General features: G+C 36.5%; 1 protein-coding gene across 5 annotated transcripts in view; it reads left to right on the top strand.

Annotated features, from left to right (window-relative positions):
- Grm8 (glutamate metabotropic receptor 8) overlaps nt 1-25,757 on the top strand; it is a 925,705-nt gene that overhangs the window by 821,582 nt on the left and 78,366 nt on the right. For all 5 annotated transcript variants that reach the window (XM_017592855.3, XM_017592857.3, XM_017592856.3 and 2 more), the window contains 1 exon segment: nt 3,577-4,512. In XM_017592855.3, coding sequence (XP_017448344.1) covers nt 3,577-4,512 — 936 coding nt within the window.

The following is a 25,757-nucleotide window of genomic DNA, read 5'->3' as shown; positions in this document are numbered from 1 at the left end:
TTGTTTAAGTTTGAAATATATTAAAAAATCACAATTTCTTCTTCTAGTACCTACCTCATTTTCTTTCTTCAGAGATTTAAATTTTATGTTTTAACATACTTTTCCCTCTTTAAGTTTATTCCTATAAATTTTTGAGTTTATCATGGATGGAATTGTGCTCATGATGGCTTCCTCAACATGCTTCCTATTGGTATACAGAAAGGATGATTTTTGTATCCTGACAATGCAGAACATATTGTGCATTTCTAGAAGTTTTTTGGTGGAAACACAGGGATCTCTTATGTATGATAGTGCAATGTCTGTAAACAAACATTTGACTTCTTTTCTTATTTGTATCCTTTAATTTCCTTCTCTAACTTTAATGAACTAGTAAGAACTTATAACCTATACATTTTAAAAAGGATGGGGATGATAGATAACTCTTAGTTACTCTTCATTTTAATAGGATTAATTTAAGTTTTACCAAATTGGGATGATGTTGGCTATGGGTCTAACCTTTATCGTTTATTATGTTGAGGTCTATTCTTTCCTATGCTATAATTTAGGACCTTTACCATGGTGATGTGCTACATTTTGTCAAAAAGTTTAAAGATACATTAATCTGTGAGTAAAATAACAAGTCATTAGGAGTTGGTTAAACACTTTATCTCTTTTCCTAAATACTTTAAGTAGATTTTCCACTAGTGCCCATAACCTATCAAGTCACAGGTCTTGGCCCAACAATGATGTCAATAATGGGTTTTATCTTATGGTAAGGGACACAAGTCTAAACAGAAAGTGGTTGGTCATTCTCATGATGCTCCTGCCACTATTTCGCCAATGGTCATGCCTCTTCGGGACAGTTGTTATTGCTAGTTTGTTTGTTGTTTGTTTGGTGACAAAGTCTCCCTCTACAGTCCTGGTTGGCCTAGTTGAGGTTCCCCATTTATCCAGGCTGGCTTGATACCAATGGTAGTCTGTCCCGGATTATCCAGTTCTGAGGTTGTATTTATGAGCCACTATGCCTTGTGATAGTCAATAATCTTATAATTTTATTGATCATTTACAGAAAGTATTTTTTATTGGTTAATTTCATATGAACCTTAGAAAACATTATTTTCAACCTAAATAACATTTTAGTGCTGATTGCAGCCAAAAGTTTTGTGAGCACTCGTTTTATCGTTTAAAATAAGTCAGGGTGTTGAGAGCTAAACTAGCAAACGTGTAGGGATAGGTGACCATTTCTCCCCCTGTTAATACTAAAGTTTCGAGTTTCTGATACTCTTTCATTAGCTTTAATTTATTTTTTGGATTAGATTATGAAAAATCCCTAGAAGTCTTAGATATATTGCAATTTAGGGTTATAATAATTGTCCTTGAAATGTCCATGATGGTCTAAATTAAGTATTTCAGTCACTTAATAAAATATTTAATTTTCAATATTTTTGAGAAGGTTCTTACTACATGTCTTTAATTCAAGATCCTTCTGTCTTATTGAAACCCTCCAAGAAAATAAATATCTCTTTTACATCATTAAAACTTAATAGAAAATTAATAGAGCTGTGAAACAGTTAGTCTTACTTCATGGGAAGCAGACGGGATGGTTGTGATAGTTAAGGATGACCTTGTGACACTTGAAGAAGCATCACCTTTCTGAAGAGAGGATGTTTGAACAAAAGACATTTAAATTCTTTACTCCACCCTGAGTACATTCAGGTGTCCCCAGCAAGTGCTAAGTTTAGGGACTAGGGACTGCAATTCCTGACCTCAAGTGTTCAAAAATATTTAATGAGGAAAATTATCCTAATTCATTTTGGCTAATAATAGACTCAGTCACCTGGCCCTCAAAGGGAGGCAACATTAAAAGCCACAGGGGAGCAAGGCTGAAATTGCTTGCTTGGTGACATTAAGATACAGGACTGCTGTTATTGGGTTTACCCTCCCTATGAATTACTAGACTGAGGCTAGAGTTATGGTGGCCACAGACTGGGCAAATTTAATTTGAGCTGCATTAGTTTTTTATTGCTGTGTAAAAATAACTCCAAAATTCATAGCCTTATAACAAAGTAATTATAACTAAACTTACGAGATTTCCTAAACAAACAAAAGCTTTGAAAGCAGAAAATGCAACAGTTGGAAAGAAGAGGATGAGAGGGAGAGGAGCAAGAGTGAGTGATGGGGGAAATACATTCAACACACATTATATATGTGTGCTACATTATGTATTCTATACATGTGTATGCTATATTATGTGTTCAACACATATTGTATACACAAACATATATATATGTAATATATATAGCCAACATGATAGATACAACAAGGGCTTATTACCTTACATAACTTTTATACCAGCAAATTCAGGGAGAGTTCAACTGGGCTGTTGAAGTTTAGTGATTTCCACAAGTTAAGATGTAAGCAAGAGCTGGAGTAATCTGAGGGCTTGACTGAAGCCAAGCAGTTTCTTTCTAGAACATGGCAAACTGTTTCACGTAGCTGCTGAAGACCTGCAAACTTTACCTCGAGCAGCTTGAGAACTTTCAGGAGCCAGTGCTGGTGCTTCCCTGAGGATGCGTGATGCCAAGTGAAGGCAAAGCAGAGGCTGAGGGCAACTTTTATGGCTGAGCTTCAAGGAGCCATGACTCTCATCCCTTGAACAGAGCGTTGTTTAAATAGGTCACTCTTTTCAGAGTGAGAATGAGGCACGTGAGTGCACAGATTTAAGAAGGAGAGGGTATGGGGGCCATCTGAGAAGATGATGACTATAGGGTATAGTATTCTTTTTGTAGACTGTCAATGAAGTTGGCCTTGGTGAATTAAATTTTGTGTTTATCTATGTGCTCCTTCAAGGCTTCCAGATCCCACCAGTCTCTCCTTTGTCCTCTCGTTTTTCACGTCTCTGTGTGATGCCTTTCCTAGTCCCACTTCATATCCTCATTTGGAAGTAATTTCATTGCTTTTTGCCACCTTTATGATTGCAAACATTCAGTAGTAAACATTTTTAATTCCTTTTTCCAACATATATATTTCAGTGCATGGTTAGCATGCAAATATTGCTATATGCATGAGCAAAGGAGAAGTCAGAGATTAACTCCTGTCATTTTCTTTCAAGATCAACATGGCAGCCTCTGAGTTTCCCTAACCATTTTAGAAAGACAGGAATCATTGTTGATATACTTATTAATGTCTTAATCTAGTATTTGAAATATTTCAATATTTCTATTTGTGACTAGATTTAAAATATATTTATGGGAATATTTTTGTTTCGTTTTGTCTTTATCCCTCTTATTTAATTTTTAAAGCTTTCATATTAAAACTGTTTGGGCCAATAAATCTTTCTTTAATATTATAGTGGTCAACCCTGAAGAGGTAAGTGGCAAGTAATGATACCAGCTAGTTGATGATCCAAGTGATTGATTGGACCCAATCATTTACCATTTTTATAAAGTCAATGTCAGGGAAAAAAACGGGACTCTTATTATGGTAAACTGTAGTTGTACCGTCAACATTCAGTGATTTATTACAAACCTGTGGCCAGGATTAGGATATTATAAATGGGGAAAAATGGAAGGCTCATTAATTTTTCTATGCCCACAGGTGGAAGATATGCAGTGGGCTAATAGAGAGCACACGCACCCAGCATCTGTCTGCAGCCTGCCGTGCAAGCCCGGGGAGAGGAAGAAAACCGTGAAAGGGGTCCCTTGCTGCTGGCACTGTGAACGTTGTGAGGGTTATAACTACCAGGTGGATGAACTGTCCTGTGAACTTTGCCCTTTGGATCAGAGACCAAACATCAACCGCACAGGCTGCCAGAGGATCCCCATCATCAAGTTGGAGTGGCATTCGCCCTGGGCTGTGGTACCTGTGTTCATAGCAATATTGGGAATCATTGCTACCACCTTTGTGATTGTGACCTTTGTCCGCTATAATGACACGCCCATCGTGAGAGCTTCTGGGCGGGAACTTAGTTACGTGCTCCTAACGGGGATTTTTCTCTGTTACTCCATCACCTTTTTGATGATTGCCGCACCTGACACGATCATCTGCTCCTTCCGACGGATCTTCTTGGGACTTGGTATGTGTTTCAGCTATGCAGCACTTTTGACCAAAACAAACCGTATCCACCGAATATTCGAGCAAGGGAAGAAATCTGTCACAGCACCTAAGTTTATCAGCCCAGCATCCCAACTGGTGATCACCTTCAGCCTCATCTCTGTCCAGCTCCTCGGAGTGTTTGTGTGGTTTGTCGTGGATCCCCCCCACACCATCATTGACTATGGCGAACAGCGAACGCTGGATCCTGAGAACGCCAGGGGAGTGCTCAAGTGTGATATTTCGGATCTGTCACTCATTTGTTCCCTGGGATACAGTATCCTCCTGATGGTCACCTGTACTGTTTATGCCATTAAAACCAGAGGGGTCCCAGAGACGTTCAATGAAGCCAAACCTATTGGCTTTACCATGTACACCACGTGCATCATTTGGTTAGCTTTCATCCCCATCTTTTTTGGTACAGCCCAGTCAGCAGAAAAGGTAAGTAGCAGGAAACCTGTTTGACAATTTTCCCTGGATTTATTTCAAATTAACTTCTTATTTGAGAATTATCTTATTAACTGCTAATAGTTTATTTCCAATCTTTCAAACTATCCCAGTACGTTAAAATTTGATTTTGTGTGTGTGTGTGTGTGTGTGTGTGTGTGTGTGTGTGTGTGAGAGAGAGAGAGAGAGAGAGAGAGAGAGAGAGAGAGAGAGTCGCATTGAGTATTGAGTATGTATGGTCTATAAATGACCCCCCCCACCCCGCACCTCCAAGCGGGGTAGCACTATTGCATCCTCTTTGGCAAGGTTGACAGCTGACACATTTCACATCATTTTCTAGGTCCCTTTCCCCAGTCCTGTTTTCTACAATGTCACTGCTGTTTTCCAAATGTTAATTAAAAGACAGAGGCAGATAGGGCAGATGGGCTCACAGGGGTGAGCTGTCCCGGAGAGATCCCACTGCAGAGCAAATGACATCTTTTCTGTTCTGTGGAAACTCTGGGAAAGAGCCATTCATTGACAATTATGATTCCAAACATGGATGCAGAATTTACGGTAACGCAGTCAAACCCAAAGCACGCTGAAACGTGTTAATACACTCAAAACCACTTACCACATCTTCCCAGGCACAGTTCTTATTAATTTTACATTGACATATGATTATGATGTATAATTAAGATAGCCATGGGCAATTATAAAAGGTTGTTTATATTTGTAGGCGATCAATGGACCCTCTGAAGTAACTTCCTTTGTCAATAATATCCAGTTCACATTTTTCACATATAAAATGCTGATAATAGAGGAAGTCTTCACATGAGATGTGGGATTTGCTGATGTATATATACATTCAGTTCTGCATACGAGAAAACTGAGAACTAAGAACTCTGAGCTCCCAGATTGGGAGGTGGGTTGGAGGAGCTTGTAGCACATAAGGTGATGTTATATTTCTATAGGAATAGTCCTTCAGCCTTAATGTGTATTTAAGATGGATCTCTCAAAGAGAGGACTTAAACATCTGCCTACCTTCCCTCATTAGAAAAACAACTATCATGGGAAATTATAATCCTGGGGCCATAAAGATCCAGATGAGGTTCTGTATAACTTAAAACCTCAACCCAGTCAGATTGGAAAGTCCTCCATGTGGGACAGTGAGCTTACTAGGTCGACCACCACGTCCTCACCGGATCAGTGTGGTCTTCAGTTATGTTTGGAAGGGAAAAAGAGAACTTTAGAAAATTCTGATGATTGGCATGAACTTCTATGGATTGGTAAACTCCAGCACTATTCTGATGGCCTGGCTTTGTGGAGTCCACAAGACATTTGTGGGATCAAGCATGATGAGGGAAGTTAGTAGTAGGACAGTTATGGGTGGACTTTAAGTAATGAACAGATGTATTTCAGCATAGAAAGATAGAAATATATTAGAATTAAACTTATAGATATAACTAGGGAAAGAATGTATAAGCTGGAAAATAACTATCTCAAAGTCCAGTGTTTAATTTGATTTGTTGGTTCAGTCTAGGAAATAATGTATCTTCAGAACTTGAAATTGTCCAAATATACACATTACTAGGAACAACTATGTAAGCAGCTGTTATATTCCTTTGATGTTGAAATCGTTTCTTGTCTATTATATTAGCTACAAAAGGCCATCACAATATGTCTATTTTGCTTCTGGAGAACAATACGAATCTGAAACCCGAGATTTTCTGTCCAGTCTAACTTGTTATTCTTCCTCTTTTACATTTTAAACAGTAGAATTATAATTTTTCATGCTATGTCTTGTACTGATGGGAAGGTTAAATGCAATTGTGAATATATTTGGAAATTTTCTTTTCTTTTCTTCTTTTCCTTTTTTCCTATTCTTTCTTTCTTCCTTCCTTCCTTCCTTCCTTTCTTTCTCTTTGAGAATTCTGTGCTTCAATCATAAAATAAATAAAATCGCCATCCTCTATCAAGGTACTTAACAATATAAAGTATTTCAAATTTGAGTTCTTTGTGGGATTTTAAAGTTATTAAAGTGTTCTCTCTCAGAGAGGAGCTCATCATGTACTGCCATAACTGAGGAGCTATTTATTGTCAGTTGATGGCTGCTAGGGAAGGAGAAGCCATTGGGGGAGGGGGGATTATGGTACTGATATAGTCTGCCCATGCTTCAGTGGGAAACTCCCACATCCATTTACCTATGGACAGCATGAAATGACTTACTGCTGTTTGTTTCTAGGTTCAAAAAGAAAAGGATACAAATTGGTAAAGACATTTATTGAGTGAGGGAACTTAGGGAAGAATAGGAGGGAGAAATGACATCATAGATATTATCATAGTTCATTGTATACATACATAACATTCTTAAAGAATAAGTTTTAAAAATAAAACATTTTCTCCCCCAACAGTAAGGCTCAGGGCTTGTAACTGTCTCCTAAAGAGCACAAATAGATAAAGATTTGGGGAGAAATGAAGATAGAAATACCAGGGAATAAAGGCTGCCTGCTGTGGTGCTGAACACCTGAGAGGTGTATATCTATTTGAAAATCTCGAGTTATATTTACTTTTATGAGTATGGACATATCCATGCCTTTAGAGACATGGCTGAATGTGGTTAGCCAATTTCTGTTGGTCTTCTTTTCTTCTTAACTTTGTGGACTAAAAGTAAGTTTTAATAACAAATTGTAAAACAAATACAAAATATGCTAACTGGAATTTATTTTGTATTTATGATGTGATGAAATGTGAGGCAGTCTGGAGTACTTGATAATAAGTAATAACCGTTGGGATTTTCAAAACGTTATATAGATGTTTCATTTAGTCTCTGGGTTGTAGAATTTAGACTGTCACTGCAGCAAGAGCTATTGGATCATAAACAGTGTTTGCCACTAAGGTACTTTATATAATAGAATTATGTGCTATCCTAAAAAGTTACCTTAAAATTTACTGTCTGCTTTTCTTTCAAAGTATCTTTTGTTATTCACGATAATAGATAAAATGCATGAGAGTGTTTTTAACATTGTTAAAGCTATTGGCATGAATATTAAAAATGAACTAAACATTCTATCTCTGAAAGAAGTCTTTAAACAGGTTTATTGACTTGGCAGGAGGAAAAGCTAATCACTCCTTCATTTTCATTTATAATGCTCACCCAATTAGCCCAGGTTATCAACTTGAAGCATTTACTATAGCCAGGCAACACACACATCCATTAATTCAGCAGATCCTTATTGAGTATCATGTCTGGCATTGTGCTAACTATTGAACCCATGTCAGTCTGCCTCTCCGGGTGTCCTTGTAAGGATAAGTTTGGCTTTCAGCCCATGCGTTCTTGATGCCTGCCAAGCCAGCAAGATGCCAGACTCAAGGGCAAGGGAGATGGTGAGTGGTCATGTTTGAGATGAGAAAGCAAATAACTATGCATCCTATAACTATGCAGTAGTAATACCAAATTTGTAACCAAGAAAACAGCAGGAGGAACAGTTTTCTCCCAGTCTATCATAGTGTCTGAGGGTAGTGTCTATGGTAGGAAAGTTGTTGAACCACTGACTCTGAAATTACAAGAAAAAAGAAAAAGAAGTAAAGATAGGTGAGTGATCTGTATAGATGTTTCTCAATAATTTCTATATAATCATCTTCTCAGTTATACAAAGAGCATTTAGAGAAGAACCATAAAGATTGAAACCTCTTTGAAATGTGTCATGCCTGCTTTCAGTGGCAAATAGCATTTAACTTTTCCATCTGTTTCTGTTTCCTTTCTTTACATCTGTAATTATATAATTTGCTTGTATTTCTGAATTCTGCTAAATATTGGACAAACTTTTCTTTCCCTTTTTAAAGATAGAAGCAGTATAAAGGAAATATGGAATTACTGAGGCATCCCATAGGTATATACAAACTCACATAATTGTTCCAAAAAGCAAAACATGTATTTACAATCATTAACTTGTAGTCAGGGAAAAAAATCAATCATTAGTGGTAGTTAGAAGCTGATAAGGTGGCAGAAATCTCTTAAAGACCTTTTATCTTTCCTAATTGGGCTCATAAACCTCAGATAACCAGACAATGGTTATGACCCTGCCGGACATCAAGGAGTACAGTGTTTCAACTACAATATTAGATCAAAAAACCAAAGAAAGCAATGTTAGAATTAAAAAAAACCATGAAGCTGAAAGGTAGTATCTTAGGATTTCTATTGCTATGGTGAAGCTCTATGAACAAAAGCAGGTTGGAAGGAAAGGGTTTATTCAGTTTATTCAGTTTACACTTCCATATTGCTGTTCATCACCAGAGGAATTCAGGACAGGAACCCAAACAAAGCAAGAACTTATGGTAGAACTGATGTAGAAGTCATGGAGGAGTATTGCTTACTGGTTTGGTTCCCATGGTGGCTTGTTTTACCTGCTTTCTTATAGAATCCAGGACTATCAACTCAAGATGGCACTACCTATAATGGGCATGGCCCTCCATTAGCAATCAATAATTTAAAAAATGTTCTACAGGTTTGCCTGCAGCCTAATCTTAAGGAGGCATTTTCTTTCTTTCTTTTTTTTCTTTTTTTCCCTTATCTTTATTAACTTGAGTATTTCTTATTTACATTTCGATTGTTATTCCCTTTCCCGGTTTCCGGGCCAACATCTCCCTAACCCCTCCTCCTCCCCTTCTATATGGGTGTCCCCCTCCCCATCCTCCCCCCATTACCACCCTCCCCACAACAATCACGTTCACTGGGGGTTCAGTCTTAGCAGGACCCAGGGCTTCCCCTTCCACTGGTGCTCTTACTAGGATATTCATTGCTACCTATGAGGTCAGAGTCCAGGGTCAGTCCATGTATAGTCTTTAGGTAGTGGCTTAGTCCCTGGAAGCTCTGGTTGGTTGGCATTGTTGTTCATATGGGGTCTCAAGCCCCTTCAAGCTCTTCCAGTTCTTTCTCTGATTCCTTCAACGGGGGTCCCGTTGTCAGTTCAGTGGATTGCTGCTGGCATTCGCCTATGTATTTGCTGTATTCTGGCTGTGTCTCTCAGGAGAGTTCTACATCCGGTCCCTGTCGGCCTGCACTTCTTTGCTTCATCCATCTTATCTAATTGGGTGGCTGTATAAGTATGGGCCACATGTGGGCCAGGCTCTGAATGGGTGTTCCTTCTGCCTCTGTTCTAAATTTGCCAAGGAGGCATTTTCTTAATTGAGGGTTCTTCCTCTCAGCTGACTTTACCTTGTATCAAGTAGACATAAAAGTATCTAGCACATTTGGTAAAAAAAAAAAAAATGAACAAACAAACCCCCACAACTGCCAAACAAAATGTCCTAAATATGAAATTGATACACCTGAACCAGCTTTTCTACCCTAGCCATGTATAGCATATACTTTATAACTCAAGTTAATGACCTAGAATCATCTTCATCCCTGCCATCTAGAAATTCGTCTCATTTGTTTTTCATCTTTAAATGACATCCTATATAAACTTGTTCTCCAACTTGCTTCAAGTTGATATATATCTGAATAAATTCATTTCTAGAAAGAATCTTTCATATATTATATTCTCAGTAATTGCCTATTAAATGAGTGGATATTGTATCTTATACAGTAATGACAATATAATAATATAAATACTTGCTTAGGATTTATTCATTTAGTGAGTGATTTGAGACATTTATATACCTCTTCCTGTGAAATCATTACACCTTTTGTTAGATTTTTTTCTTCTTTTTTTCTTTTCTTTTCTTTTTCTTCTCAAATGATTGGCCACATGTATTCCACAAAAAGAATTTGTTACTTTTTGGAGGGTGCCATGCAAAAGGAACTGCAGTGAATAAGCTTCCTGGAGGTGGCCCACTATTTTGCATGACCATGAAGTGTGAACCATGGAAAGGCATGGCCCCAGAGGTTTGCTTTTTGTTGCTGATGTGCCTTCTCATGTTTGTCATAGACATATTTCTCATATATCTGACATAGCATGATTGACGAAGAAAGACCCTTTCTGCCTAAAGTCTGTTATGATTGATTCCTGAATATTCATTGATTGGGCAATCAACATTAAGATGAACTTTCCTAATTCCTAATTTCCTGTTTAGATTAATTAATGACTTTATAGAATTCCTTGTTTGATGCAAATAATTTTAGAAATTAGATTAATTGATAGAAAGTGTAAAGAGATGGCTTTAGTTGTTTTGAGAGAAATATAAATAAAGTTAGAATCAAGAATAAAATCTGTCCCTTGCACATAGAATGGTAATTAAAGTCTGCATGAAAAGGAGTACCATGAGCTTTCATGTACTACAAACATGTGGATTGCACTAGAAAGAGAAATAGGCTTGCTACAGATTTATGACCAAAGAAAAACATTCATTCTAGGTCAGGTCCAAGGATGAGGTCACAGGTGTGCACCATGATAAAACAAGGCCATAGACATATAAAACTATTTGGTCTATCCATAAAATACGTATCTATATATGTCTATATGTCTGTCTGTCTGTATGTCTGTTTGTATGTATGTATGTATGTATGTATGTATGTATGTATGTATGTGTGAAATTGATGGGAATTGATTGTTGGACCTTCCTTGTTATAACCTGCTTTGCTTCACCTCCCAAGTTAATGTGTGTGACTGCATGAATTTTCTTCTTTTTTCCTTTTTTTCTTACCAGCCCCAAAGAGCTAAAAGTGTTCACAGTGCCTTGTTAGTCACAGAGAGTACCACCCTAGATGAATAAGTTTTGTTTCTGTAAGCACTACCAATGCTGACCCTGTAAAACACATGCAGTTCTCGTGGAGGTGGGGTAGGGTAGGGGCATCAGTTGTTGCTAACACCTACTCCAATTGCCCAAGGCCACATCTTGCTACCTTCCTCTGTTTATCCTGAATGTTGAAGTTGGGCTTCCACAACTTTCATTTATACTTGAAGTAGGGCTATTACATATTTAAGCAAAAAGATTAGAAAGGATGAGAATAGTTGTACTTCTTACTATTTAAATTTTACAAGCAAAGGAGAAGCACTTGCTATGTTGGGCATTTTGTCTCTTCCTTATAATTTCCATGTATCTATCTCACTGTGCAGAGTAAGATGACTGTGGTGGGTAAGAAAACATGGCTGCCATGAGTAAAAGAGTGTGCACACGCTGGAGAATCAATACCGTGAATTAATTTCTGGATATGCCAAGTGAGCTAAGAAAACATAAGCAAGACGTCATACTCCCACCGACAGGAGTAAAGTCCACCAATACTACAATGTAAACTTTAGAGCTATACAAAACAATGGCTTTCCATCTTTGTTCATTCTTAATCTTAACCCAGAGTCCATTTAAATTTATATATTCTAGGAAAGGATGGGGTGATGGTTGACTTTACAAAAGACAACATGTTTTTTGTTTCATTATTTTTTAACTGACACATACCTTCTCCTAGTTTTATAGAGTTATGCCACTGTGAGTCATGAAGAGCACTTAGTGCACAGTAAGAAATGCATCAGTGCTGGGCCTCAGCATCATTAAGGTGTCATCCATGGAGATAGAGATTGGAACTTATTTGGTTTTCTTCACCATTGTATTCTAAATACATAGCATAACGACAAGTCTGAAACAGTCTTGAAATATTTGTTTAATGACTAATGTATTAAAATAAATGGGAGTCAAGGACTTTATTCTGTTTAAGCAGACAATCTCTTTCTTTAGCCATTTATACCTAAACCAAAGGTGTTTTATCAAACATATACTTCTGAGGATGGTTACATAAATTCATCAGTGAAAGAGGGATATGAGAGAGACATCAATCTGTGTCAGGCAGAAGGAGATGTTCCAGAGCCAAAGTATAACTGGCCTCAAATATTTGGCAGAAAACTGTGGAGGAAAGCTCAGTGTTCTCAGAAAGCAGTTGCCAAGGTGTTTATGCTGCAATTGGAAATGTGGACAACTTTCAGAGGGGTTGTAAGAGAGATGTCTCTGACTAGTCATAGTACCTGCTCTACAGAATAGTCCACATGAATGAAGAGCTTACAGAATCTGGATTAGCAGTGTCTGCAAATCCTGGATGTCCATGGAGAAAGATGCAGGAAAGACAGCTCTGACCAGAGGTCCTTAATGATGCATGTATCTTTTAGAGAGAAGAGAGCAGACATAATGAATAATATCTGCTCTGCATGTCTACACCTGTAAGCTCTTCTGTCTACTGATGAACTGTAAGCTATTCAATTTTAAGTTAGTGTTTTATGCCACTTGTACCCATTTGAACTGGTTCCCTTTGGGGAGGATTTAGTGATATCTCATAGCACTTTTTCGGGTAGAGTGGTAGGTCTTTTTTCCTAGATAATATCAATTACAGCAAGATGTATAAAGCTCACTCTAGAAGAAGAGAGAACAAATGACAGCAGAAAAGTAAAAGGAACTATTTATTTGATCTTGCTTTTCCAGGTAAATAAAATGATATGTGTGTGAACATTGAGAAGAGAAAAGAAAAAAAATGAATTTCTTAGAAACACATAGGCCCATGCCTAGGCAGGAACTTGATTCTGCCTTGTCTGAGTTTTTCATTTGATTGCTTATGGTGGTATACATACTGCGGCTTTATGTACATATTTGGTGTAATTCTCTTGGAGATTCTTACCTTATTTGACATCACAAAAGGGATACTTGTTCAACAAATCAGTTTAGGTTCTACAGTGTCATGATTGAGACTCTGTGGTAATCTATGGCACTAGATCTATTTATTATAAACATTTGGATTTTATAGGGCTATGGTACTTTCTCAGATTTTTTTAAGCTAAACTGTGCCCATTTAACAGTGCCCAAATTAGTGTCTTCATGAGCTAGGCCATCACAGACTTAGCTGGGAAAATGAAAATCACAGTTATTGATATGAGCCAAAGCTAGATTTAATTAATATTATTTTTCAGACTATAGAGACTATGGCTTTCTTTCAAAATATCTAGACATTTGCCATTTTAAAAGACATTTTTTATTTCTACTGATAAAGTGTTAATGATGCCAATTCCTTAATAATAGGGAATATAGTAATGAATTTACTTATTGTAAATTCGAGTTGTCTTTTCCATGACTCTTGTGTTTTATGGAATCATACCCAATACCACAAAGAGCAGATGACGTGCAAATAGTTCCTTTGAGCTAAAAACATAATACAATTTTATGTAGAGAAATTAAAACATATGTAAGTGGTACATCATACAGATTAATACCACTTACCTTTAAATTGTAAAAAAGTATTTAATCAAATATTAATATAAATTCCACAAATGTAAAATATATGTAAATCAAATGTATGCAAATATTTAAATGAATGAATGAAAAATTTAAAAAAAATCCGGTCTCTCTTTCTGGACCTTATATAAATCAAAATTATCATCACGGAAGTTCTACACTGTTTTGCAGTGAAAAATCAGCCAACAATTTGAAGATGGTATAGTTACCCTTAGATAAATGTGCAAAGCCATTCAGTTCTGAATAGTGACCCCCTACCCTAGTTTATGCTTTCTATTCCAATGTCAATGTAAGAGGAGGGACTATTAAAAATATATACTTTTGAAGAATAAAGCATTTTTTGGCAGAGGTTATTTTCTGTGGTTAAAGGGCAGTCAGAGAAAGAGTAAAGAGAAAAGTGTATAGTGCTTTCATATCAGACATAGATCGGGTATGATTTTAAAAGCATAAATTCTCTAGAATTGATACATTTTGCAATGACTGGAATGTATTCCTTCTGTCATAAGCACCTAGTTTTTGCTTGCTCGTGTCTTTACCTTTCAAAAATAAATCAGTCAGTGTCTTAGGGTTTTACTGCTGTGAACAGAAACCATGTCCAAGGCAACTCATATAAGGATAACACTTAATTGGGGCTGGCTTACAGGAGCATAGGTTCAGTCCATTATCATCAAAGCAGGAGCATGGCAGCGTCAAGAGATGTGGGGCTGGAGGAGCTGAGAGTTCTACCTCTTGTTCTGAAGGCAGCCAGCAGAAGACTGGGTTCCAGGCAGTTAGGATCAAAGTCTCCAAGCCTATGCGCACAGTAACATACCTACTTGAACAAGGGTCCACCTCCTAATAGTGCTACTCCCTGGGACAAACATATATAAACCACCACAGTCCATCCAGTCAAGAAAAGCAGTCAAGTCACAAGTACATATCTGTACATTCTAAGCAGAGAAAAAGACCTCTACTGGTAATCTTTCTCAATTAGCCTGGCCTGTCAATCATAATTATACATTATTAATCATGGCTTACTGAGATTGAAGAAAACCAATAGTACAATTATGCAGGACTGCAACAAGAACGGAAAAAAGTAACTGATTCCAAAGGAGAAAATTCACAGGAGTAGTTTAGAATATATTTGAATTTTAAGACTCAACAGACAGAACCAAGAGGATAAAGGATATTTACCCATATGCCTACGTACAGGATACCCAACATAGAACAAGAAAAATCCTAGACATGAGAAACAGAAACAAATGTGCTAGGGAAATATTCTTATGCCTCTTCTTATCAAATGTATGGGATTCCACAGATGTGCCACTAGGTCTGGCTAAAATGGCAGAATTTTCATAATTATGCTTAACTTTTATCTGAAAATCTAATTATGCTTTTTGGACAAGTCTCAAATATTTAGCAGTTATTAAAAGCAATCACAGTTGGTAATATTCTTACATTGTTAAAAGGAACCTGAAGACAAAAAAAAAACATAGAGTAGCAGTTCCTCTGGGGTACACTCCTTCTGCCCAGGTTTGTCTCTTTTCCAGAACACCCCTCTCATAGATTGACTGGGGCCTCATGTAGCCTCATGTGGTCCAGAACTCAGAGATCACTTGCCTATTCACAACTTCTTGTTAGAAACACACATTCCTTTTTTTCCCTATAGGCCCAAGCACGCATCAAGTAACAAAGTGAGGCAGATCTCAATAAGTTCCAAGCCAGCCTGGATTATATAGTGAGTTCTAGGCCACCCAGAGCTACATAATAAGATCTTGCTTCAAAAACCAAACCAAACCAATAGAAAATGAACAATGACTAAGAAAAGAAAATCTATAAGGGAAATACAAGAGAGCAGTATATGTCAGTTCCTCCTATGACCTACCTCATCCATTCATCGCTAATAGGTAGCATCAGATACATAATTATTCTGTCTGTAAAAGCAAAATGAAAATGAAAAATTGTTCAAGATTATCAGTTTCATAGAATGATGAAAGATGGGTAGTGGGAAGTTTCAATTTGTGTGATTAATTGCTTAACCTGTGTGATACAATAATTGTATGCATTTGGAAATAAATGAAGATCTCAGCAATCTTCTAAAGCAATATAAAAATGCACTCTCATATTAGGATGCTTTAATGTTTGCTATACTTTAGCAAATCTTATAGATACATGTATTGACAAAGGACTTTTAATCATGTTAACTGACAACTGGTGACTACAATCAGCCACAAATAATTGTTAAATATTTTGCATGTGCGTGCACTTTTGCTCTGTTACTTGGTTGTAAGAATATGAAGTCACGATTAAGAAGCTGCTATCTGGTTTCTTAGCATCAAGAGTGGTGAACAATGAAGCACACAGGTACATTATGCAGTGCTGAGTGAATAATAGAAATTGTGAGGCTTGAGATGCTAAAGGGAAGAAAATAGTGTGCCCTTTAGAGAAATGAAGTGAGTCTCATGGGAAAAAAAAAAGCAAAATCAAAGTACATGTGGTGATGTGGTGAGAACAATAGATGGAAATTGCCTCCTTGACTGTAGTAATACAGCATTTAAATATCCAGGAAAGGAAAAGGAAAAGGCAAAACTTGTACGTGAGAAGCTATCCTGGATTTGGAATAGTCATAAGAGCGCTACATGATGATATGGTCCTATTTACCCTGCCAATAGTACACCATTTACTTTGAAAAGGTATTTCCCAGTGTGGGCAATAAGTTCGATAATTACGTGTGAGGTAAGGGTAGCCGATAATTCAGAGCCATACCATAGAAGAAGTTCTGCCAAGTTCGTATGTTATTTACCAGGGAGTTGAGTATGTATAAATCACTCAGAGCATGAAGATAGTCTCAATATAAGTACGTGTAAGATTTCTCCGACCTTGATGAATTCTATGAATTATAACACACGAGGATAAGAAAAAGTAAAATATGTTTATTGAAGGAATGCAGTCGAGATACGTTTGGAGCCATATCTGATTGAATTGGAAACAGAAGACTAAACAGGGCCAGGTGCTTTCAGTGTACAGGCTGTCCGTGCACGGGCGATAGCGAAGCGGAAGCATCTGGAAGTACTGGAGCGGAAGCAAGTGTTGTATCTAGTTCTGCTTCAGAAGGAGCCGAGGTTTCCTTTTTGTCTTGCCTAAGATAAAGAAAACAGTTCATTTTTTTTCCAGGGAGATAGAACCTAAAGCCTCACTTATGGTAGGCAAATTCTGCTTTTGAACTATATCTCAAACCCTTTAAAATCTTCCTTATTATACTGGGAAGCAGTTCTTTTCAATTTCTGACTGCTGCATCTAGCCAAGAATGGAGAGGCATATTTGAGATTACAACATGGAAAGCAGGTTGAAACAGTTTTCATGAATAAAAGCCAAGATACACTTCATGAAGAATACCATTTGGATTGTGTTAAACTCTCTTTAAATTTACTTATTGTTTGTATCGGGGGTCATTTGAGGTCAGAAGACAACTTGTATGAGTTGGTTCTCTCCTACCATGAAGGTTTCAGGGATTTAATTCAGGTATACAGACTTGATAACCAAGCCATCTTGCTTGCTCTTGGAAAAAAATCTTAACAGTTGAAATACTGGGTCTGTGTAGGCTCCAGTCAGACTTGGTGCCAGAGCTGAGAGAGGAACTGGGAACATTTATAACCAAGAAGTTATCTCAAAAAGACAAGTGATTACAAAAGAAAACTTAGTTTCATCCTGTGGCATCTCACTGGGTAAATAAACCACACTTAAGTGTAGGCTCCATGACCATATGTAGATGGCTACTACAAAATGAACTCAGTGGTATTTTTGTAGATTATTTTTAATTCACATTGCCTTAGTCTCTTATCTCTTATTTGTTCTTTGATTGTGTTTTGAGGTTGTAGTTTTTTTGGTTTGGGATTTTTTTTGTATGGTTTTGGTGTGTGTGTGTGTGTGTGTGTGTGTGCACGCACGTGTGTGTGCATGTGTATTTGTGTATGCTTCTTGTGCCTTTTCTTTCTGACGTCGGTTATTTGTTACTTTCATTTGTCTGTTTATTTCTAAAGATGAAAATAATGAAGCCATGGATTTGGAAGGGTGGGTAGGTAGGGATTAACCTGGAAGGAGTGGGAGGGGAAACTGTGATTATAATATGTTCTATGAATAAAACCTTATTTTCAATAAAAGTTCAATTGTTTCTAAATGATAAATCATATGTAAATAGAAACTTGTTTTTATGAAAAAACTTGAATATTGAATGGGATTGGGCAAATTTTAGCATCATCTATTTGCCCTTGCCAAATTTATTTAATTTCTGTCTTTCTTTCTAGTGTTTTCATTTTTATATGGTTTTGCCATCCTGTATATATATCTAGCTTTCTTATTATATTTTAAATTACCTTTTGAGAATTGCATAAATAATTCCTGAAGGAAATCTGCAAAATTTGCCCTTTGCCAGAATCCTGAACTCTGTGAAGATGTTAGTTATAAACAAATAAGTAAAATCAACTAATTACAGGTTTGCATTTTTATTGGCTTTAAATAAATTAGGTTTCTATCATTTTTATTTAATTAAAATAAAATTACTTCTTTAATCTTCCTCCCTTCAAAACCTACCATACCCTCCCTATTTCTTTTCATTCATAGCCTTTTATTCTTTAACTATTGTTACATACATACATGTGTATATGTGAATGCAAGTCTATGAGTGTAACCTGGTGAGTCTTAGCATTGCTTATGTGAATAACTAACTGTGATGATTTCTATATGCTTGGCCCAGGGAGTAGCACTGTTAGAAGGTGTGGCCTTGTTGGAGTAGGTGTGGTCCTGTGGGAGGAGGTGTGTCACTGTGGGTGTGGCCTTCATCCTAGCTGCCTTGAAGCAGTCTTCCATTAGCAGCCTTCAGATGAAGACAGAGAACTCTCAGCTTTGCCTGCACCATGCCTGCCTAGATGCTACAATGCTCCCACCTTGATGATAATGGACTGAATCTCTAAACCTGTAAGGCAGCCCAAATTAAATGTTGTCCTTTGTAAGACTTGCCTTGGTCATGGTGTCTGCTCACAGCCGTAAAACCCTGACTAAGACACGAACCATTTGGGATTACATAATCATTTGGGTTGCTCATTTCTGGGGAATGCTAATTCTTTCTCTCTCAGCAGTTTTTACTTGTCTGCTACTCTTCATCTATGGGGTGGGACCCAGTGCAATCAAGTCCATTACTAGTGTTTACCAAACAACTTTACAATACAAACTTTGCAATTATTTCTCACCACATGCTCATTCGTATATGTGTATATAATCTCTCATGCATTCCCACACACATAGAGCTTCAGTATTCTCAAGTATTTTAGATTCTCAAGCAATTTTAACTGTTAGAGATTTCTCTTGCCAGCTGTTTTCTATCTAAAGCTTTCATCTCCTTTGAATTGAAAATAGTATTGGAATCTGTAAGCTCGTTATTAAAACTCTTAAAGTATTTAATAAATCAGTAAGGGAGTTATCACCATAGCTCTGCTCTTTCTTTAAATAAACACTCTCTTAGGATTAAGATGATCAATCAAATATCTCTTGATTGAGCACCCAGTGATATTGGCAAATTATTATTAAGAACCAACACTGACAAAGCACAAAATTAGTAAAATCAGAAAAGCCAAAGTTTTCTCCAGATAGTGGTAGGAGAAGCAGCTATGAGTAGTGGTAGTCAGCGCCACAAGACTGCAGAGCGCACATCCAAAATGAGCCTTAATACTTGGTTATCTACATTGGTTATTATTTATCATTTTTATAGGCAGAACATGCATACATTTGTCTTCTGCCCTGGGTTTTATATCTTCCTTTTGTATAAATTCTGAGAAACCATGCTGCTTTGAGTCTTCATTTCTTTGTCTTCTTATCTCATCTTCCTTCTGTTCAACTTGCCCCTGATTTTGGCCTCTCTCCCAGTATCCTTCCCTTGAAGTGTTCCTCATTAGCATAGCCTCTGCTAGGCAGACTTGTCCAAGCCTGCTGCTCTGTGTTCCTGAGCTCTGTCCTTTCCATGTTCAAAGGATCTGGAACAAAACAACAGTGAAATCTGAAAGCAACCCTTCAACCCGAATTATGAAATTAGACTATGGAAAACACAAAATCTATTGCATTTAAAATAGTCACTACTTACCAGATTTCTTTTTATATGCCCCATGCGATCAAATTCTCTATATTTAAAGCCATTTTCATTCATCTCTTAGAGATTAAAAACCTCAAAGACACTCTAAGTCACCATAGTGAATTTTTGCAGAGAAGTTACAAATTTTTGCATTTGTGTTGGAAGTTGATCTATGGTTAAACTTACTCTGTGCATGAGTTTGGGGAATTTTAGCTATGACTGTATTTCCCTACTGTGTTTAATTTCTGTCTTATTACTTCTTTCCCAGAAACCCTGAATGTGCTGTTCAGAGCCTTATACTTGGCAGCTTATTTTGACTTCTCTTTTAATCCTGCTTTATTTCTGTTAATGAATTATGTAATTGTAGTTTTTCTCTGAATGTGCACTGCACTCATATTCTCTCCCTTACTTCCAAGGTCAAATCTCCAGCTCATGCCCACGCTACATTGAGGGCATACATGCTAATCTACTTGGTTCACTATTTGTCTCAGTTCCTGTTTTTTAAATTTTAATTTAATTAATTTATTTTTTTGTCTTAGTTTCTTTTCTAGTGCTGTGAAGTGACAATATGACCAAGGCAACATAAACAAGAAAGAGTTTATTACGGCTTACCATTTACGAGGGGGTGAGTCCATGAGCTTCATGGCAGGAGGTGGGAAAGCACATACCTGGAGAGGTAGCTTAGAAATTAAATCTGACCCATAAACATGAGCCAGAAAAATAGTGAACTGGAAATGGCTTAGGTATTTTAAACCTCACAGCCTAACCACAATGACACACCTTCTCCTCCTAACATTTGAATATATTAACTATGTGACCCATTCTTATTCAAACCATCACACTATTCGGCACTGATTCTTTGATTTAGTTCCTGAGGGAATTTTGTAATACTAATGTGCTTTGTCATTTCTTCATAGTTCTTCTCCTTTAACCACATTTTATTTAACACCTTTACCTGTTGAATACAGGTAGCATTGTTTGAGCTCGATGTGGACTAGGTTCATGAAGTTAAGTTTCACCAGTAGAGCATCTGGATCAAAATGATTGACCACAGAATTAGTTGGTAACTAGAAATTCTTATCTGTGTTATCAGTCATCCTACAATTACCATTATGTAATTCATTAACAGAAATAAACTAAAATTATTGTCAACTCCACAAGTTAAAGTTTAACATTTCTAAATTTTGTCTACCAAGATTACTTTTAATTTTATTGAAATTATTTTTCTAACTAAACCAAAATATCTTTTCTCCAGACATTACAAATTCTTCACACATGTATGTTCTCTGGATTTCTATAACACAACATTTCTGAAATTGTGTTTTACTTACCCTTCTGTAAAGGCTGAAGACTCAGTCCATCTTAGAGGTCTGAGGGGAGCCCTATAAGCACTAGAGACCAGGCAATAGCACAATACTAGGAGTTCTAGGAATGCCAGGAACCTGGATCATCTCTCACATGCTGACTTGCACATGCCCCAGAAGCAGATTTAGCCATTTGCTTTTTAAAAGCTTCCTTCCCCCTTTCAGCTGAGCTATGGTCTGAAGACCAACTAAGTAGAGTGCCATCAGCTGCAGTCAAAATAAAGCCCAGGTGATTGAAATCTGATAGAGTCTAGGTGATTTTTTTTTCCAGTGGTCTTGTGCTCTCCAACCCAGCTGTGGTTATTACTCTCCTTAGTAACTCTTCAGAAAGAGACAGTAATCTTAATTCTTTTGTAATTTTCCCCAACTCCCACTCCTTCCAGCCCTGAAATGCCTGCCAAAGTGCTTTGCAAATAGGTTCAGATAAAGGTATTTGTTAAACTGGATAAAAAGGAAAGTGGTAAATGTATTCAAGCCAAGCCTATGTCATTGTATTTGAAACTGATTTAAAGGCAAAAGTAGAGAAAATATTTGCATTGAGAGGCAGAAAATGGAGGTTCTTGTCTTCTTGCTTTGCCTTTGATCATGTAAGTTATCATCTCTGAATTTTATTTCCTCCATCTCAAATAAAAATGAGGCCATCTCTCCTGAAATTATAAAATGCTCTTATTGCAGAGAAAATTGACAGTTGCATAAGAAATGGTCAACCACTTTGAGGCATGACCTAATTTTCAACCAAACGCACAGGAAGATTGTTGTGCATGTGCAGTAAAGAATGCAAATGAACGCACACAGCATTTTAGAAGATAAATGTACTTATGGCAGAAGATTGGTCTCATAAACCCCAGTCAAGTTCATTCATATCAGCATAGCATGATACAAATGTATGATCCAGAATCTGAATAACTTTTCCAAAGAGCCTTGTGGGGCTTTTCCCTCACACCATATGTTTCTTTCGGTACTTTTTTTTTAATTTTTTTAATTTTTTTTACGATATCTTAGGCAGGAAAATGGAAAATACACCAAGCACATTGATATTTCAATATCTTTGCTCTCCGTTTTGTTTTGTTTTGTTTTTTTTTCTAAAGAACAAAAGAGAAAGGGGACAATGTATTGCCTAGTTCATCAGAGTTTGCTTGATACCACATTCCAGTCATTCCTTTTCGTTTTTTTCAATCTCATCACTTTCTTCTGCTGTAACAACTTGAATCTTTGGCTGGGGGACTTGGGCGTGACTCCAGAGAAGATAATACAATGTGTAATCTATTGTAGGAGATTGGTTTTGATTTCTCCTTACATTAGTGAGCTTCTTATCCCCTTCTACTTCCGGTTAATATGGTGTCATAAATTTCTCTTCCACAATGCCTAAGGAGGAGAGAGAAATTATGTCAAATGAACAGACCTCTCCTGATAAATAGTGAGTCTATATCAAGAATCTGTTAAGTTCCCTTGCTTGCCTTGTTTTTTGTTTTTGTTTTTTTTTCTTTCATTTGATTTCTTGTTTTTCTTGCCTACTATCACTCAACCTGTGGAGCCTGGACAAAGCCAGTACTTCAAAATCCTTTGGTAATGGGATCAAGAAAGGCTGCTAGTTTCTTGAGGAAAAAAAGTTATGTTAATTTAAAGGCTTAATTCAAATAAAATAGGCAGACAAGGAAGTCTCCTTTCTTTGATGAAAAAATGTTATTAAGCAAACTTGTGTATATTATTCATATAATACATAAAAGATGTATGTATATATACATATGTATTAGTGAAAGTTTTATATGAATTTTCATTTTTTAATACTAAATCCAACCCATTATTTTAAATCCAGTTCTAACTGGTAACAGACTGATCCCATGTGTGATAGTTGGTTAGTCTACATTATTTTAAGTAACATCATGAGCAAGTAAATTGCATTTATTTTTTAACATGGAACCCGACGCCCAGTAGGATAGGTACAGCCATGACTTCCTTTTCTGAATACACATGACACACATCTTTTTGTGGCCATCCAATAAATGATGCTTCCACTGTTACTCCTCTAAGCATCAGCTTTCCACTGTCAAATGTGATACAAACAGTATTTAGCACACATATCAGATTTGAGGATTAAGCAGAGCTAGTGGCCATCCATGTTCTAATTTTTGATGAACACCACTTAGTGAGCCTTTATGTTCTTTCCCCAAATGACATTAATTCCTTTGATATTTTCTACTTCTGCTTTCCCTACTTTTATGATAATGGGCTTGTGTTAGACTCATTTTAAGCTTATATATTACTATGTTAATCTCCTACAATTACGAGTTCTTTCTCTAAAGTTAGGCCTAACCAACTGTAAAGTTTTGACATTTTCATGAGGTTTGATGAAGTAGAGCGTAGTTTTCAATATTAATTATTTCATAATTTCTTACTGATACTGAAGCTTTTGTCAGCCCAAATAGAGTCATATTATAATTATAAGATAATTTCCCTGTGTTTTATATTGTAGAATTTCCTGTCAGGTGCTCATATTTAGCTCTATTACCTAATTTTTTCATTTGTACTATGTAAGAGCAATTAATACTAGATTATTTTTGCAGAAAAACAGGTACACTTGTTCAATATCAGCCAACACAAAAGTATCTTTCTACATAGTGAAATTCACTTTAAGATCATTTTGGAGTATGACTTAAATAAGGTACATATGTCACAGCCTACTTTGGATAATGCTTTTCAAATTGTAAAAATTAAAATATAGTTATATATAACAATTTCCACTTTCCACTTTATTTCTCCAATTACCCCCCTCCACCATGTACCTTCTACCCCTATACTCTGCTCCTCAAATTCATGGCCCCTCTTTTCTTTTTCTTTTATATTTTTATGCCACAACACTTCACAATTTAATCTATTAGTATGGATTCCTAAGGTATGGCTTTTTTTTCAAGTGGTTTTCCATGCTTGTGTTTGCAGACTATTATACTGTCTTAAACATATGTTCGATAGCATTACGTGTTAAACCAAAAAGATCCGTTACTGTCACTGCAGCCTCACACTGTGAATCAGGAGGGTGTGGATGCATGGCTGACTTAATCTCACATGACACATCTCTTAACTGAAGACCTACTCTCAATCATTGACCATTCTGTAGCATCTCGTTATTCCATTTGTAATCATCTCTAGATCAGTTGTATTTACATATCGATTTCATTTTCACATGAAAGTTCTTACCAGCTGATTCAATAGATTTCAGTAGAGTTCCATAAAAGAGCAGTATTGGGGTTCTCAATACTTGGGCCCTTACTGAAGCTTACAAAAGGTTTCAAATTTGCATTTTTCTTAATCACTGATTCTCTCTTCTTATATCCCATTTCTCAACTAGAATACCTTTGAAAAGGTAGTTCATTTCATCTGTCCAATTATTGAACATATATTCTACATATGACAACAAAGGAAGAGATACATAGTTATTCTAAAATAAAATGTCATAAAAACATTCTGAAATCCAAATGTCCTTAAATATTAAAGTTAATTAGGAAATGTTAATATGTATACAAAGACAATTATTGATACTTTTAATATTAGAATATTCTATTTTTGTATGGAATGCGGTTAAAATATGTCATTCCATTTCACATCTTAACTGAGTATATATTAAATCAATATTTTCAAATCTTACATTGTAAAACAAGGGTGTTAAATTAGAGTTGGCAGATTTTGGATATAAAAATACAGATATTCAATTAAATATGAATTTAGGATGTAAAAAGATAACTATTTTTGCTTAGTTATGACCTTTATAATATTTGTTACTTTGAAATTAAATCATATCTGAATGCCCTGTTTTTCATCGTGCAGGTCTACACTAGGTTGATGAGTATCCACTGATGAGATAAATGCAGATAATAAAAAATAGTTGTAATCCTCAAGTTACTGCTATGAGAATTGAATGAGGCCTTATGAATGGGCTTAGTATACTGAATATCTTAATGCAAATACTGTTAAATAATGAGAAATAATTCATAAAATAGAACAGTATCTATTGTCCAAATGGCATAAAATACAGTGATGAGTATTTATAGTGAGTGGAATAAGGGTCTCTCAAAGATATGAACATGTTAATCATCAGAATCTGTATATATATTATGCTATCTGGTAAAGAATAACTGAGGTGAAGTATGGAATCAAGGTTATTTACCCACCAACTAGGAAGTTTTGCTAAATTGTCTTAGTGGGTTCAATAGAGCCCTAAGAAAATTGAAATGCAAAAGAAGCAGACAGAGTTCAGTGCCACAGAGGCAATCCTAAGAACTTGGCTAGGGAAAGCTTTGTGAGCGTTGAAGCTCCAGCTTGAACTCTTGCCGGTTTCAGGACTAAAGTCTCCAAAGTCCGAGCTGTTTCAACAGCTTCACTTCAAGCATTAATTGGAGCATTATTGAGTTGGGCTAATATAAGACCCATCACATTTAAATTCATCTGTGAGGACACCAAATTGCTAATTGGCATCCCATTTGCCAGTCAGTGGAGAAACAAAAACAGAAGGATTGTGACTTGGCTGTCTGCTGCACTGGCTGAACATGTTTAAGTCACCAGACACTAAGCTTTGCAAGTGTTAGGGC

Source organism: Rattus norvegicus, chromosome 4 (assembly GCF_036323735.1).
Source record: "Rattus norvegicus strain BN/NHsdMcwi chromosome 4, GRCr8, whole genome shotgun sequence".
In the NCBI taxonomy this organism is placed as follows: domain Eukaryota; kingdom Metazoa; phylum Chordata; class Mammalia; order Rodentia; family Muridae; genus Rattus; species Rattus norvegicus.
Note: the sequence above shows the minus strand (reverse complement) of the source record. Positions and strands in the feature narration are given on the sequence as shown.